The 16,281-nt window shown below is 37.9% G+C and overlaps 1 protein-coding gene across 1 annotated transcript; it reads left to right on the top strand.

Moving 5' to 3' along the window:
* Positions 1-10,389: 10,389 nt before the first annotated feature.
* LOC141595148 (codeine O-demethylase-like) lies at positions 10,390-15,049 on the top strand. Its single transcript, XM_074415121.1, has 4 exons — positions 10,390-10,629; positions 13,368-13,615; positions 13,719-14,046; positions 14,795-15,049. Exons 1-4 carry the CDS (start codon positions 10,390-10,392, stop codon positions 15,047-15,049), a joined length of 1,071 nt encoding a protein of 356 aa, XP_074271222.1.
* Positions 15,050-16,281: the final 1,232 nt, after the last annotated feature.

Genomic DNA, 16,281 nt, shown 5'->3' with positions numbered 1-16,281 from the left:
CCAACTCCCCATAAGATACAAATGCAACATGGGAGCAAAAATCGCCATTAAATAAGGACTTTGAATTATGCGAATTGATTTTTCTTTTCAAATCATTTTTCTGTTTTTTTTTCTTTCCTTCTTTCTTTTTCCCAACATCATCTCAAAAGAGCATTTACTACCAAAACGAAGTAACAATCCCAACACTAAACTACCAGCTTGACAAGGGCAGGCTAAATGCAGGATGCAGTGACGGGACAAAAAGGCTATTTCTGGCAGTGTGGAGCTTATGGGCAAAATGAATAAAGGAAAACCTCTACCACATGTGTCAACTAACCTCAAACCGAATGCATGCAGGTATTAAGCAGATCAAATTCATATTTATGCAAATTTATGTAACATGCCTTATAAGGAGTAACTACTCACATTCCTAAATGAACTGGTCATGGATGACACCAGTTAAAAGGCTCTAAAACTCAGAAAATGATGTAGTTTGCCAACAATCTAAGTCAAGTTTCAAGTCCAGTAAATAATTAACGAAAACTCGTAGACTATGCATATATGATTCTACTAACATGTCAATTAGCAAGGCTTAGGCATAAACAGATGCAAATGCAATGTCATCATTGAAATACTACCGCTCCGACTCGACCTATATGCTAAAATAAACGTGCAATTTTTTGAATTTTTGAAAGTTTTTATTTTTTTTTGAATTTTTGTATATAAAGGAAAATAAACAACAATGCAAGACAAAAAATGTAAACGTGAATGCAAGCAAATGAAATGCAACGCAAAACCCTTCCCCAAACCAAATCACACAATGTCCCCATTGTGCAAAATCATGTATAAAGAAGCAAAAGGAAATGGGATTTGCGGTAAAATTGAACAAAACATGAAGTAAGAACTCGGAAACTCACAAGACTTTAAGCGCAGTAAAGGAAACCTCCCCAAACCAGCGTGAGCTAGGAGGTTTCAGTAGCCAACAGTGCTACCAATGAGTACCTGAAAAGACAACAAATACCACGCGTAATCTCGAGAAAGTAAAATTGGGACGGTAAAATTATGTGCGGAAATGATAAAACAGAAGAAAACAGAAATTAAGCGGAGAATTAAGTGGAGAAAAGACTCCCTCATATCCGCAACTCGATCAAACACAGCAGGGGAATGATCGTAAACAGGTACAACAACGAGCAACGTTCGATCGACCACCTCATCCAGTCGATCGACCAGGATGTCAGGAACAGAAGCTCCTGGAACTGTGCAACCAGTCGATCGACCATACAGACCAGTCGATCGACTGGAATAGCAGCTGCAACTTCCTGATTTCTTCGAATTAGCTCACTAACTTGAGCTAATATGGTCTATATACCTGTAAAAGCACATATTAACGCGCCCAAAATTGCGCAAAACCCAAAGTAACCGACTAAAGTGTTTAAAATCCTAAGCAAACGTATTAAAATGCGAGGTCTTGCGCACACGAAAAACGGTAAATAGTCTTTAAAAAGCAATAAAATGAAAGTTTGAAAAAGCATGTGATCAACTAATAGTTGATCAAGAACAGCCACGGACTGGCCCACTTGGTCGGCTTCTGGCTACAAGAGGTATCCTCAACAGTGCTCATCTCCTCAGCTGCACTCTTCTCAACTCCAACATCTGCAGGACTCAATGGATCAACGGCCTCAGCATCTCTCCAATCAATGACCTCTTCTGGCTCATCAGAGTCCAAATCGGACTCCGTCACTTTGACTGGCTCATCATCAAGCTCCTCATCAGTGACATAGCTAAGACATCCTAAGCCGCCTCTTGAGACGATTGGCTCCTGCACAGCTGGAGCAACATGCGGCTCTACCTTCCCCAAACCAGCTCCTGCAATATCAGAAATAGACGAATCTTCCTCCAATTTGCTCCCAATCTGGGGCGGAGGGGTACAACAGGAATAGGCATAGAGACGGGTATATCAGGAAGCACAAAATAGGATTTCTTTTCAGAAACCGTATTACAAGTTATCGGCCACATGAGGTCTTTCTTCTTAGCGATCGGGCAAAGACAATAGAATGCTTTCCTACTTTAAAGGTCAAAGTCCCCGAACAACATCTATAATCGCACCAAAGAAGTGTGCGTAAATGGTCTACCCAATACAATAGGAATGTGGGCATCCTCGGGCATATCTAGTACAACGAAGTCAACAGGGAAGAAAAACTTTCCTATTTGCACAGGAATGTCCTCTAAGACTCCTATTGGCAGGACCGCAGATCGGTCAGCCATCTGTACTGTCATGTTGGTGACTGCAAACCTAGTCAATTTCAATTTTCTAGCTAGACTCAAGGGCATTACACTAATACTGGCTCCTAGGTCACACAAGGCCTTCTCAATAGGAAAGGTGCCAATACTACATGGAACTGAGAAGCTACCTGGGTCAGCTAGCTTATGAGGTGCAGTATGGGTCAAATAAGAGCACGACTCCTCATTTAGTGCGACAGTATGCACAGTTTCAAGTGACTTCTTTTTAGATAAAAGTTGCTTCATGAATTTCATATAAGCAGGCACTTGATTGACTAACTCAAGAAAGGGAACTTGTATGTTTAAGCTACGAATAACATTTTCAAACTTATTAAACGATACATGTTCCTTCGTCGGCACTAATCTCTCCGGATAAGGGGCTGTAAGAAGTAACTTAGCTCTCTCCTCTAAATATCTCATGCCGGCATCGGTGGACTTAGGCTGAAAGGCCACAACCTTCTCCTTGTTGTAGCTTGACCCTTCTTCAGACCGTCTCAAATGTGAACCATTAACCGTCATCGGGTCATACTTTGGAACTGGAACTGACCCATCAGCATTTGGGTCTTGACTCAATATTTTCGGAGTTGTCGCACCCCGAAACAAGTGATCCCTCAAGTTATTAGGCATTGGAGGACGAAAAGAATCACTTTCAGCAGCGCTGTCAGTCGATCGACCGGGTTGGTCAGTCGATCAACTGACTTCTACAGGACCAGAAGCTACTGTTTGTCGCGGACTGGTCGATCGACTGGGTATGTCAGTCGATCGACCGACATACCTGGAAAACGTCTTTTTCTTTCCACTGTTCGTTCCAGCTTTCTTCTGACTCGGTTCCGCCCCATCTTTTTCAGCAATGTCCTCGACCACAGCGGGCCCATCAAGGGTAGACCCACTCCTCAAAGTAATGGCATTAAGGGTCTCCTTTTGGTCCGTTTGCGTCGATAAATATCCCGGAGCTCGAGTCGTATTCTTGCTTGCCAATTGAGCAATTTGGCTCTCCAACATCTTCATCCCGGCCTCTCTAGCTTGAGACTCTTTCAGCAACAAATTCTTCAATTCGGCAAATTCAGAATTTTGGGATTGCTGTTGCTGCTGGGGGACATACGGAGGCTTTTGGAACTGTTGTTGCTTATGAGGGGGTACATAATTCTGTTGCTGCTACTGCTGTGGAGGTTGAGTCGGATTCAAGACATTTTGGCTACTCCACCCCAAGTTGGGATGAGTATTCGGCTCGAAGTAAGTGTTTGTCTGCCTATAATGTTGAAAGGCAGCACAGGACTGAAAGGGATTAGGACAGTTGTCTGAAACATGTCCCTCAGCTCCACATCTTTTGCATACGAAAGGACCGTCTGAAACAGCATTTACATGATAGATCCCTCCTTTTGAAGCTCCTCCCAACTCGTACTTATCAAATCTCGCCGTGAGAGCCTCTAATGCAGCTACAGAAGGAGATTCAGCAGCTCTCCTTTGATTTCCCCTGGAATTTCCATACTGAGCTTTATTGGTGGCCAAATCATCAATGATTTTCCACCCTTTAGTTTCTCCCATATTCTCCTGGAACCTGCCACTGGCTGCCGCATCCAGGATAGCCCTCTAATCGTCATAGAACCTATTAGAGAACTGATTGCATAGGCTCCATTTCTCAAACCCATGATGCGGAATGGTTCGCACCAGCTTCTTAAAACGGACCCATGCCTCATGAAAGTTCTCGTCAGGGCCCTGTTTAAAGCTCGCGATCTGAGCTCTAATGGCATTAGTCTTCAAGGCAGAGAAATATTTCTTGTAGAATGCCAAGGCCAAAGAATTCCAGTCGGTGATCCCATTAGAAGCTCGATCCAGGTCTCTATACCACTCCCTTGCAGCATCTCGGAGTGAGAATATAAACATTGTCTCCTTCACCTGGTCTTGGGTCACACCGGTCGGTGGGGGTATAGAGTAGCAATAGTCAATAAATATCTCCATATGCTTGGCTGCATCTTCATTTGCAGCTCCCCCGAATTTGTTCCTCTCAACCAAGTTGATATAAGAGGGCTTCGGTTCGAATTTACTATCCGCTCCCGGTAATTCGAACCCCTTATATAGATTTGCAGCTTTCGGTTCAAAGTGACTTGCTATAGTCGCTTCTTCAGCCATTTCTAGAAAATCTGAAGATGTGACGGTCTCAGCTGATGAAGTGGAAATGGGAGATGAAGGTGGATCTTCCTCAAACAGCTCGTTCTCGTAGTAACTAGACAGAGTACTCAGTTCTTCCTCTGTTGGCAATATCCTAGATGATCGTCTCAACTCGCGCAAAGTCTTCTCAATCTCAGGATTGAACGATAGTAATTCACCACCCTGTGACCTGCGCATAAGAAGAAACTACAAAAAGAATATGAGAATAGTTTAAGGAACAAATATTCCTTAAACTAAGAAACAGACTAAAAATAAAACAACTAAAAATTAGAACAATTGCCTCCCCGGCAACGGCGCCAAAATTTGATACCCGTCGTAAGGTGTCAAAAATAAATTTATAATTCCAACTACAACTATAGCTAGCGGCAGTCGGGTCGAACCACAGAGAGGCAGATGTAATAAATAGCTGTCTAATTCTAGTCTTAAGGTAACAATTGTGTGGGGGGTTTGAGTTAAATTGGTCTATAACTAATGGCAAATAAACGAGCTAATAAAAGAAATAGATTAAATCAAAAAATAAAAAAGGGTACTAAGATGGTCGGTTCACTGTAGTTTCGGTGGCAGCGGCTAGGTAGGTCTAAAACAAATCATGTGAGACGGGAAAATAAGAGGTCCTCTCGGTCCACTCCTAACAAGTAGCATCTTTCGATCTCGCTACGGGTCCCTAATATCACTAGTACTGACTCTCGTCTTGAAAAGTGACTAAAAATCTAAACTTTACCTATCTTTCGGTCTTAGCATAGTTTGGTCATTTTAATTGGTAGTCTAACAACTTTCCCTATTTTTCGATCTAATGGGTCGGTCATATACTAAGCATTCAACTAGTCGCATGCATTGGATTCGTCAAATGTAACAATTAAAACAATTAAAACGAAACACAGCTCACGTGGCCAGTCGATCGACCAGGGAACCCAGTCGATCGACCGGCGTGCGATTTAGGTCGTACCAATTTTAATGCCGCCTAACCTACAGATTCCCTACATCCTAGCACGATAAATTTAGCTACTCATACTAGGAATGATAACAACAATAAAATTAACGAAATTAACTACTTAATTCATGCTTGAAATAATAGAACAAAAGACTAGCATAAAACGATAAATTGGTTTCGGGAAACTAACTAGCAATTCTATACTATGAACTAAATATAAGCAATAAAACTGAATAAGAGTAGGAGAATACCGAACGGAATTGCAGAGAAATAAAGATCCAAAAACAAAATGTAATTGTAAATTGTACGAAACAATATTGGGAACCCTAATTATTTAATATTCTAAAACCTAAATAAAACTGAATGAAAACTCCGTCCTTAAATCTTAATGCCAGGTTACGTTATATAGGAATATAACGTAACATTATTCGCAAAACCTAATACACATCGGGCTTCCTTATTCTCGATCTTTTTGTTTGCGTCAGAGTAGCGGCTTGGTCGATCGACCACTATGATCGGTCGGTCGACTGAGGTAAGCTGAACAGGAGTTCCTGTAAGTCGGGCTCTGGTCGATCGACCATAGGGTCCAGTCGATCGACAAGAGTAGCTGATAACCCGCTTTTAATTCTTCATAAAGTTGTCTTTTGGTCCTCAAAATGCGCACCAAGCTCGTCCCTTGAGTAAATACTTTACGTCAAATACAATGCAAGGTACTCGGGGACGGATTTAGCTTGATTTCCACTCATTTCCGCATAAATCTGCAATATTACATAAAAATACGAAAGTAAACGAAATGGGGCAAATAGTAGCACAGAACTACATAAATGAGCTCTGAAATGCGTGTAAAATAGGGTGTAAAACATCATATAAATGACACGCATCAACGCCCCTGACTTGAACAACCCAGTCGTCTTCTCTGACGAAGATATCCCTCCCTTCGAAGCCAATCATAACCTTACCCTGTACATTACCGTACAATGTCTCAAGAAGAATGTGCCCATGGTCCTTGTGGATGATGGATCCGCGGTGAATGTCATTCCCCTCAAGACTGCTTACAAGCTGGGTATTAAATAAGCTGATTTGGTCCCGACAAAGCAAGGAGTACGCGCCTATGACGGCACTTGTCGCAAGGTCGCGGGGCTTATCACTCTGACTGTCGCAACCGGACCACTGAAAAGGCAAACCAGTTTTCAGGTGGTCGACATCGACGCCTCCTTCAATATGCTCCTGGGACATCCCTGGATTCACGCCGTCAAGGGAGTTACTTCAACTCTGCACCAGAAAATCAGAACCCCCTTCAACGGGAAGACAATCACAATTCCTGCTTCCCCGATCAAAGCTATCATGAGAAAGGGAATAGCCTCCCAAGCCATTAAGGAGGACGACAATGAAATTTGGGGATTTCATGCCGTGAATGCCGTAACTGATGAATCGACACCCTTTGAATGTGACCCGTCTGCCAACCTCACAGTCAACCGCATTCTGATGCGCCAGGGTTACTTCTCGGGTTTGCCCCTCAATCCACTGAAGAACACCTTACCTCCCTTGAAATAGGCTAAGGTCCCCAATATTCTCTTCGGACTAGGACATGAACCTACCGACGAAGATATCCAGGAGATGAACCTCCTAGTTCGAATGCGCAAGAAGCACGGGTTATCTTCTGTCCCTATCATCTGACCCTCAATGGATACTTTGTCCCCAAGGGAGAATCAGAGCTCTACCATGGCTTTCCGGAGCCGATCTATGACTCTGTGGCCAAAGTCAGGTACCCGGGTGTGGAAGTTTTCCAGGACTGCTACTTCAACCCCGACAACACTGAAGCTGCATCAACTGAGTATAAGCCGTCGTCATGCCTCGACGGACAAGCGGTCACTCTCCTCTTTGGGGAAGATAATGTCAAGCACCTCGACTATGAGGACATTATCAATATCGCCCTGAAGGACAATCAATTTGACCCAACCGCCTTGATCTCCGACACTGACCTGGAGAAAGCTACACAGGGTTGGAGGAAGACCGTCAAGTGGACCAATCGCCAAGGCCGCATTCTCAAGATATCAACTGGAGAAGGCCCTATGTTCAAAGAGGGAAATGAAGAAGAATCTGAATCTGAGTCTGAGTCGGAGTCAGAGTGTGTCATAGCTCCTAACACTCATGATGTCCCAGTCAAGGTCCCCTTCCCACTGTTTTATCACAAGGTCGTGGCTGATTCAGAGGCTGATTCTACTAGGGTCACCCCCACTCCCATGAAAGGTGACAACCTGGAGCCCGTTCAAGGGGCCACCACCTCTGCTGTGTCACCTCTGACTGACCATGAGATGTCTGTCCTCTCCGAGCTTTTCGCTCGTGTCAACTTAATGAACGCTAAGTTTGCTTATGACTCGTCTCAATTTAACTGCAATGCAATTCTGAATGACTATGAGGAATTTGACTTGTGTGACTACCCACCTCACTTAGCCAAAGAACTTGACAAACGGGAAACCAGAACCCCCATCATTGAGGAGACCGGACCTATTAACGTAGGAATCGACAACACACCTCAAGAACTTAGGATAGGGACAACCCTGGACCCCTCGGAAAGTCAACAGTTCATTGACCTCCTACACGAATACAAGGACGTATTCGCCTGGTCCTACAAAGATATGCCCGGGATCGACAAGGAAATTGCAGAGCACCGGATACCCATTAAGCCCGGAGCTAAACCCGTGAAATAGAAGCTACGCGGGATGCGTCCTGAATGGGCCCTGAAAATCAAGGAAGAAGTGGATGGACAGTTCAAGGCCGGGTTCATCAAAGTATCTGAGTACTCTGATTGGGTGGCCAACATCGTGCCTGTACCGAAGAAAGACGGAAGAATTCGGGTTTGCGTCGACTTCAGGTATCTGAATAAAACAAGTCCAAAGGACGACTTCCCTTTGCCACATGTTGACATTCTGGTGGACAATACTGCCGAGCATGCTCTCCTATCATTCATGGACGGGTATGCTGGGTACAACCAGGTTAAGATGGCTGAGGAAGACATGCACATGACCGCATTAACCACATAGTGGGGTACATATTGCTACACGGTTATGCCCTTCGGCCTCATAAACGCCGAGGCAACCTATCAAAGAACCGCTACCACTCTCCTACATGATATGATGCACAAGGAGGTAGAGGTATATGTCGATGACATGATCGTCAAATCAAGAGAACGGGATGGCCACATCAACGCACTTCGGAAATTCTTCGCTCGTCTGCGGAAATATAACATGAGACTAAATCCTCAGAAGTGTGCATTCGGGGTCACCTCCGGAAAACTCTTGGGACACGTCGTTCCCTGTGCATCAAAATTCTGAGAACCGGCCCTAAGTATAAAGTGTAAGCGTTCACAAAATAACTACCAGTTTATTGTTATTACTTATATGTGCCCCGTGCAATGAATGCACTATTTATACAAAATTTTGTTTTTTAGTTTATTATTTGTAGATTTTAAATTGATGGTTCATTAATTATTTTCGTTTCTCATCCATGTATTTTAATTTGAGGAAAAAAATTAAATTAAAAAAACAATTAAGAGAAATAATTAATGTCATGAAATGTATATTTCAATGAAAATAATTTTTTTACACAAAATAAATGAATTATTGTATTTTGTAGATTTTTTCTACTGCCATATTTTTTAGTTACAACAATTTTTTTAAAGTCGGTGATAATTTTCCTCATCAAAAGTCAAAAGACAAATATTTTCTGTGGGAAAATTATACAAAATCTCGTAAGAGCAAGTGAGAAAGAGAAGGATGTGAAAGATCTTTTGATCGTCACAAGCAAAATTTGTGCCTTTATGGAAGTAAGTGGATTATACATAGAGGCGGCAATCACTTACACGACCCGAAAACACGATACGAACCCGACACGAAGTTAGCGGGTTAGGGTCGAGATGTTGCAACCCATTTAAGTAATTGGGTTGACTCTACACGACACGAAACTTAAATGGGTCAGGTTAGGGTTGATGTCTTTTGACACGAATCCGACACGAATAACCCATTTATTTAAAATTGTCATAATATATTTGGCTTGAGTCAATAATTCAACAAGACAACTAACAAATAGCATTTTCATGTATCATTTTGTGGGATAATAGTTTTATAACACGTAGTTTATTGTATTAGTTTATTGGGTTAAACGGGTTAAGCGGGTTAAAATGACCTGCTTAAAGATAAATGGGTTAAACAGGTCGGGTTGGGTTATAGAAAATTAAATGGGTCGGGTTAGGGTTGAGACAAATGATCCGTTTATGTAATTGGGTCGGGTTAGGGTTGGGGTAGTGGTGACCCGTTTAATATTGACCCGAACACGAACACGAACACGACACGACCCGACCTGTTTGCCAAGTCTAATTATACATCTGATGTAATGCATCAGATGTTATAGTTTTTGAGCATTAAGATAAAAGTTTTTGAGTTTGTTTACTTAAACTTTAATCTCAAAAAGTTACATTATAACTCAAAAAAGTTACATATAAACTCAAAAAAAATTGATTTTTTACATTATAAAACTAAAATGTAATTTATACTCTATAGTACTCGAAAAAAATACACAAAAACTCAAGAAGTTATTAAGTACGATGTAGTACATCTTATGTACAATCTTTTTTCTCCCTTTATGTTCATAAAAATAGGCCCACTTCTACTTTGTGATGTTTTAAGTGTTCAATTTTAGAACTTTTCTTATTCTTTTGAAGATAGGGGATTTTAATTCTCCTAAAAACATTGATTTGTTTTGATTTTTATCCATTTTTGATGAAATATATCCTGAAAACTTAGAAAAAACAAATTAAATAATTAAATTAAAATAGTTACAAATCAAAGTTGATTTTCTTCCTTTGATATTTGTCAAAATTGAAATATTTAGCTAATTATATTTTCAGTCTACCAAAGATTAAGATTTTAGAATAGACTATAAATAGACAAGATTTATTAGAAAATAAGTGTATTAATCCAAGTTATAGGTGTTAACATTCGTGTCTTCCCCTCAACTTACAAATATAATATATGGCTTCACAATCACCCCTTACAATGAAATTTGAAGTACCAACACCACCAGCTGAAGTGGTGAGTAAAATAAGTGAAAAGGAAATCACAGAAAAATATATCTACAGTTCAGGCACAAAGCAAGAGAACTCGTCGCTTCCTTACATGGATCCAGCCTTAGTTGATTTTCAATTACTTTTACATTCCGACGAAGAACATCAAAAATTTGGGTCACTTATCAATTCTTGGGGTTGTTTTCAGGTACATGTTTTTATTATGTTGCATTACATTTGTTATAATAAACATCTTGATAATATACTTCAGTTACTATTATTACATTTATTTTACAAATAATACCACAAAAATATATCAATATCTTTTCAAAATTTTTTTTTTATGATACATATTAGACAAACCGACATATTAAAACTAAAAACAGTTAGTATATTATAGGGGCTTTCCCTCCTGTATCCTTGAAATACTAATTGCACCCTTAAACTTGATTAGTCAAGTTTAAGAGTATAATTAGTACTATGCCAAACGCAGAGGTACGATTAGAAAAAATGAAAATTTCAGAGATAAAAGAGAGAAAAACCCTATATTATATAACCTATATATTTTATAACGCATTACAAGTGTTCTATGATTATAAAAACCAAGAGAAAGGAGATTCACTCCATAAAATTTGACATCCACTATCATCCTCCTTTTAAGAAAAGTCGTATTTTCTCTTCAGTTACGACCTCGTCTACCTTTTTTTCGGTTATACTAGGTAGTTATGGGGTCTCTAATCCCCTTTGTTTATATTTTGAACGAACGATTTGTACTAGTTTATTTTATTTATGAATGTTTATTGTTGTCCAAAAAAACAAAACAAAACAAGTGCTCTAAACCAAGCTATCTAAGAATTGATGCTAGTATGTCATACTTATATACTCCTTCTATTGCGCGATCATTTGTTTACCTATTTATTTTTAGGTTTTTTATTAATTGTTCACCTTTACATATTAGCAATATTTCTAATGGTAATTTGATGTTTCACATTCAATTATTATCTCCTTGTTATCCGTTAACATTTAACAACCACCACAAATGGCTCCATCATCGTTATTTTAACCTTAGAGGTAAAGGTAAACAAATATAAACACAAAACTAAGCAAATAACAAAAGTATGTACAATAATTATTTTATAAATAAATAGAAAAAAAATAGTAAATAATAAATGGGTATTAAGAAGAACAACAAATAGAGTGACGTATAGTAGAATTATCTTTTTAATTAATTTTGTTGGAAATTTTATATTACTACCAAACCTAATCAATTTCACCATTATTTCTCAGTATATAAATTTGTTTCAACTTTCATATATATCAAAATAACAAGGTGAAATATTTAGTTTTAAATAACTCAGGTGGCCGGTCAAATTTTATTGAGTTTAGATCATTTATTCAGTTTTTATGGTTTATCTTGTATCCAAATACTTTAACATCTTGACACACCATTTTCAAACAATAAAAATCGGTATATGAAAGTGTTTGTGTCATTAGAAATAACAATGGGGCACAAGATAAAACTAGGTATGACAATGGATCCAGGATCCGCTCCAAATCCGCAAGAACTGACCCGCATGAATCAGATACGGATCCTAATTTTTGGGACCCGTTGGATATGAATCAAGTCTGGATCCATTACTTATAAAACGAATCTAGAGTTGGATCTCACCACTCAGATCCAAATCCAATATTAATCCGCGGACCCATTTTCAATTAAAAATAAAAAAACTATTAAATTACTCATTTACCGACTTCATAACTTATTAGTTATAGCATAAAATAAATAAAATTGGTAGTAAATGACATGACTTTGTAATTGTTACTAGCAATGCCATTTAATTTGGCCGCTGGCATTAAATTTTGTAGATTTTATGCCACTTTATAATTCTAAAAGATGAAGTTGGAATGCTACGATGTGCGTACAATATGCCACAATATGCCAGTGACTTAGTCTATTATTGACACACTTAATTTGGCATGGGTAGTTAGTGTTACTTAACTCATAATGCTATTGTGTTTGTTGTTTAATTTGCTATTGACATAGGTCCTTATAGGATCCAAATCTGACCCGGATCCGTCAGATATGGATCTTAGAAAATTGGACCTGTCAGATCTGGATCCATGTGGGAAATGCGGATCGGATCGGATCGGCTAGATCCGGTCCAAATACGACCCGTTGTCACCCGTAGAAAAAATAATAAATAGGACAGAGGATTTCCAATGAAATTTTATAGGATGTTGATTTTCACAGTATGCATGTTATTCTCGCACTAATTTTTTTTTACTATTACACTTTTCTCATTTTCCCTTTTATTTCTCTCTAATTTGTTCTCCTCTTAATCCTTATCTCATCCCATTTTCTCTCCCACCAACCATCACCATCAACTACAACCAGTAATTACTCCTTACACCATCATCATCGACCATGATTATTATTATTATTATTATTATTATTATTATTATTATTATTATTATAAATTAGAGTACATTAATTTTTTTGTACTTTTGTCGATGTAGTATATTAGGTGTTTGTATTGGGATAACTACAGCTAAAATATTTTATGGTGTATTACTTACTGAGTAAAAAAAATGTAAAAAGAAAAAAAACATGCATGTATTGCGTAAATAAATTTTACAATTAAATGTACTACGTAGTATATCTCGAGAAAAAAAGGAGAACAACAAAAAAACATGAAAACCCATATAACACCAAATTTGACCATTACCTCCATTGTCCATTAGCGCCAACCGTTGAGCATCACTTGTTGCAGCCATCAGCCCTATTGGCCGCCATCGCCCGTGCCCCTCTCCCGGTTCTCTCATCCCTCTCGTACTCCTTAGGCCTCTATCTCTGGCTTCCTCGCCGGTCACCAGCCATGCTCTCTCAATCGCTCCTCTCGCCGGTGACATTTGCAATATATAACCAGACTTTTGGTGACATTGCAGTTGGTAAATCATGGCATAACAAGCTCTAAACTTGATCAAGTAATTCAAGTCTGCAAAGATTTTTTCGCGTTACCCGTAGAAGAGAAGCAAAAGTACATTCAAGTTCCAGGCCAGTTAGAGGGATGGGGAGGTGACACAATGTCTAAGGATCAGAATTTGAATTGGAATAACAGATTCCTCCTATTTATTTACCCGGTAGAACAAAGAAATCCCAAGTTTTGGCCTGATGAAAGCCTATCTAAATTCAGGTAACAAATTCACTTAACGTGTGTATATTGATCTTTTCATATAAAATGTAACCTAAATTTTTGAACTTTACGATTATAATATATTTACAATATAAATATCCAGGGAAATAGTTGAAGACTATGCTGCGGATTTAAGAAAAATATTTGAAGTGGTCTGTAAAGCCATCTCTAAATTATTGAACTTGGAGGAGGACAACTTATTAAACGAGTATGCAAAAGATGGGATAATGGGTTTCAGAGTAAACCATTATCCTTCATGTCCATTCCCAGACAAAGTAGTTGGCCTAAAAGCACATTCTGATGTGCATATATTAACCTTTTTGTTGCAAGACAAAGAGGTTGAAGGACTCCATGTTGAGAAAGATGGCCAATGGTATAAAGTACCAATAGTTCCTGGTGCCCTTGTCATTAATACTGCTGATATGTTGGAGGTAATTCCACCCTCACATTTTACACTAGTAACGAAAATAAGTTTTGAGATTAAGAGACGAAAATTTTCGAAGGAGAATTAATATTGCAAAGGAGCAAATTAGGAAAAAAAAATATAAAACCTTTACTGTGAAGTATAAAATTTTCATTGTTGGGTTGAGACTGGTTAAGACCTACCCTTGAACCTAAACTTTAATGTACAAAAAAAAACTTTTTAGAAAAGTGTATAAACTATGTAATAGCATTGAAAACTATAAAATGACAAATAAAGAAAATGTTAAATCTTTTCTAAAATGACAAAAAAATTGAAACGGATGGAGTAGATTATCTTCAATACTTCAACAAGAAGACGATATAACTAGTTCTAGATAAATAGTTCAACTTTTAAATCTTATAATACAAATTGTAACAATAAGGAATGTTGTGCGGAAGCGTTGATAACCTCATGTTGAGCTCCTGCTACATGGTACATAATAGTAGATATTGTCTATTTTAGGCTAGGCCTTCAAGGCTTTATTTGTGAGGTCTTTCCCAAAAGGCGTCGAACTACTAAAGTTGGCTATTATTGTCGGTTTTAGGCAAAGCCATCAATTATTATTCTTGAATCCTTCCCAAAAGGCCTCAAGAATTTGTCAACGTGGAATTTGGGTTTGCATCTAATAAGAATGGTTTCATTTACCGAAGAAATAATGATTTTATTTGAATTTTTTTTAAGGAATTTATAAACATATTCAATTTGAATGAATGCAGATTTTGACTAATGGCAAGGTAAAGAGTGTTTATCATAGGGCTGTGGTTGATGGAACGAGAGAAAGGATTTCTTTAGCGTGTGGATTTGGTCCACCACAAAATACAGAAATTGGGCCGTTGAATGAACTTATTACTGAAGAGACACCCAAACTTTACAAGACTGACTCAAATTATGTGATGACTGCCGTCTCTAATTATGCACTTGGTAATAGAACCATCGACACTATGAAAATTCATAGATCTTCCAATATATAAGTCTTGATTGGTAGTGAATTTTAATATTGTTTTCTCATGTACGCCATCGAGGGTTTTCAGATGAAGAAAGAATTTGTTATTATAGACATGAAAGAGTAATATTTAAATCAAGTATACCTTATACATACTTCTATCAGATTTTCCATCTGCTATTAAGAAATTGTGGACGGTTGGTATTATAATTAGTACATTACTAGTATTGGTGCCCGGTTTCGCCCGGGCTGCCTCTACTTATCATTATTTTTTTTTCATCAAATAAAAATACTTAAAGTTGCATAACCCATAAATTTTTAATTAATACGGAGTATATTTTTTATAACTTATCCTAAAATTACGATGAAATAAATTTTGAGACAAATTCACTACTTCCACTATTAATATTTTACTTTTATTAATGAAATAATAGTAATAACATTTCATTACTTGCGCGTAATCATTGTTACTTTCACTACTCCCGCCGTAGTTATTGTTACTGTCACTACTGCCGCATTAATATTTCACTACTCCCACCGTAATTATGGTTACTTTCACTATTGCCGCATTAATATTGATTATGGAATCTAACTTGAATTATTTATAACCTACTTATTATATTTTTGTATGTTAAATAATTAACATCTCTATCTATACATCTAATAAACTATAAAGTTTAATAAAATTAAATAAATTTTAATTTTAATATATAATTTTATGATGATAATAATTAATACCATAAGTGTGCATGTTTGTACTAATTAATTAGTAAAATTACCAGGCATTTTCTTTCTTTTAGTCTCCTTGAAATTGACCATCTTAATGTCTTCTATAAGTATTAGGAAAATTACGCATCTTCTTTCTTTTAATCTCTTTGAAATTGACCATCTTAATTAATTATTTTATTTTAAGAAAATTGACCATCTTAATTAATTATTTTATTTTTAGGAAATTGAACATGTTTAGGAAAATTACCAAGCTTCTATATAATTTAATTTTAACCCAAACTATATAATATTTGCACTGAGATTCCTTAATAGGGTCCATCATACGGTGCTATTGATTTAAAACTATATAGTATAATTAATTTGTATAACTTTCTTTAACAACATGGAAGTCCCTTGGTTTCTGGATTTAATACTCCCTCCAATTCACAATAAACCTTCCATTTCATTTTGGCACAAAAATTAAGGAAACACACTACCCCACCATATAATTAAAATTTGGACCACACAAATACACTACCCCACCATACAATT

Source organism: Silene latifolia, chromosome 8 (genome assembly GCF_048544455.1).
Source record: "Silene latifolia isolate original U9 population chromosome 8, ASM4854445v1, whole genome shotgun sequence".
Classification (NCBI taxonomy): Eukaryota; Viridiplantae; Streptophyta; class Magnoliopsida; order Caryophyllales; family Caryophyllaceae; genus Silene; species Silene latifolia.
This window is presented reverse-complemented; position numbering and strand designations above follow the sequence as displayed.

Coding starts and splice junctions, on each gene's coding strand:
- LOC141595148 (XM_074415121.1), top strand. CDS start 10,390: ATGGCTTCACAATCACCCCTTACAATGAAATTTGAAGTACCAACACCA. Junction 10,630..13,367: donor ATTCTTGGGGTTGTTTTCAG/GTACATGTTTTT, acceptor GTGACATTGCAG/TTGGTAAATCATGGCATAAC. Junction 13,616..13,718: donor GAAAGCCTATCTAAATTCAG/GTAACAAATTCA, acceptor ATAAATATCCAG/GGAAATAGTTGAAGACTATG.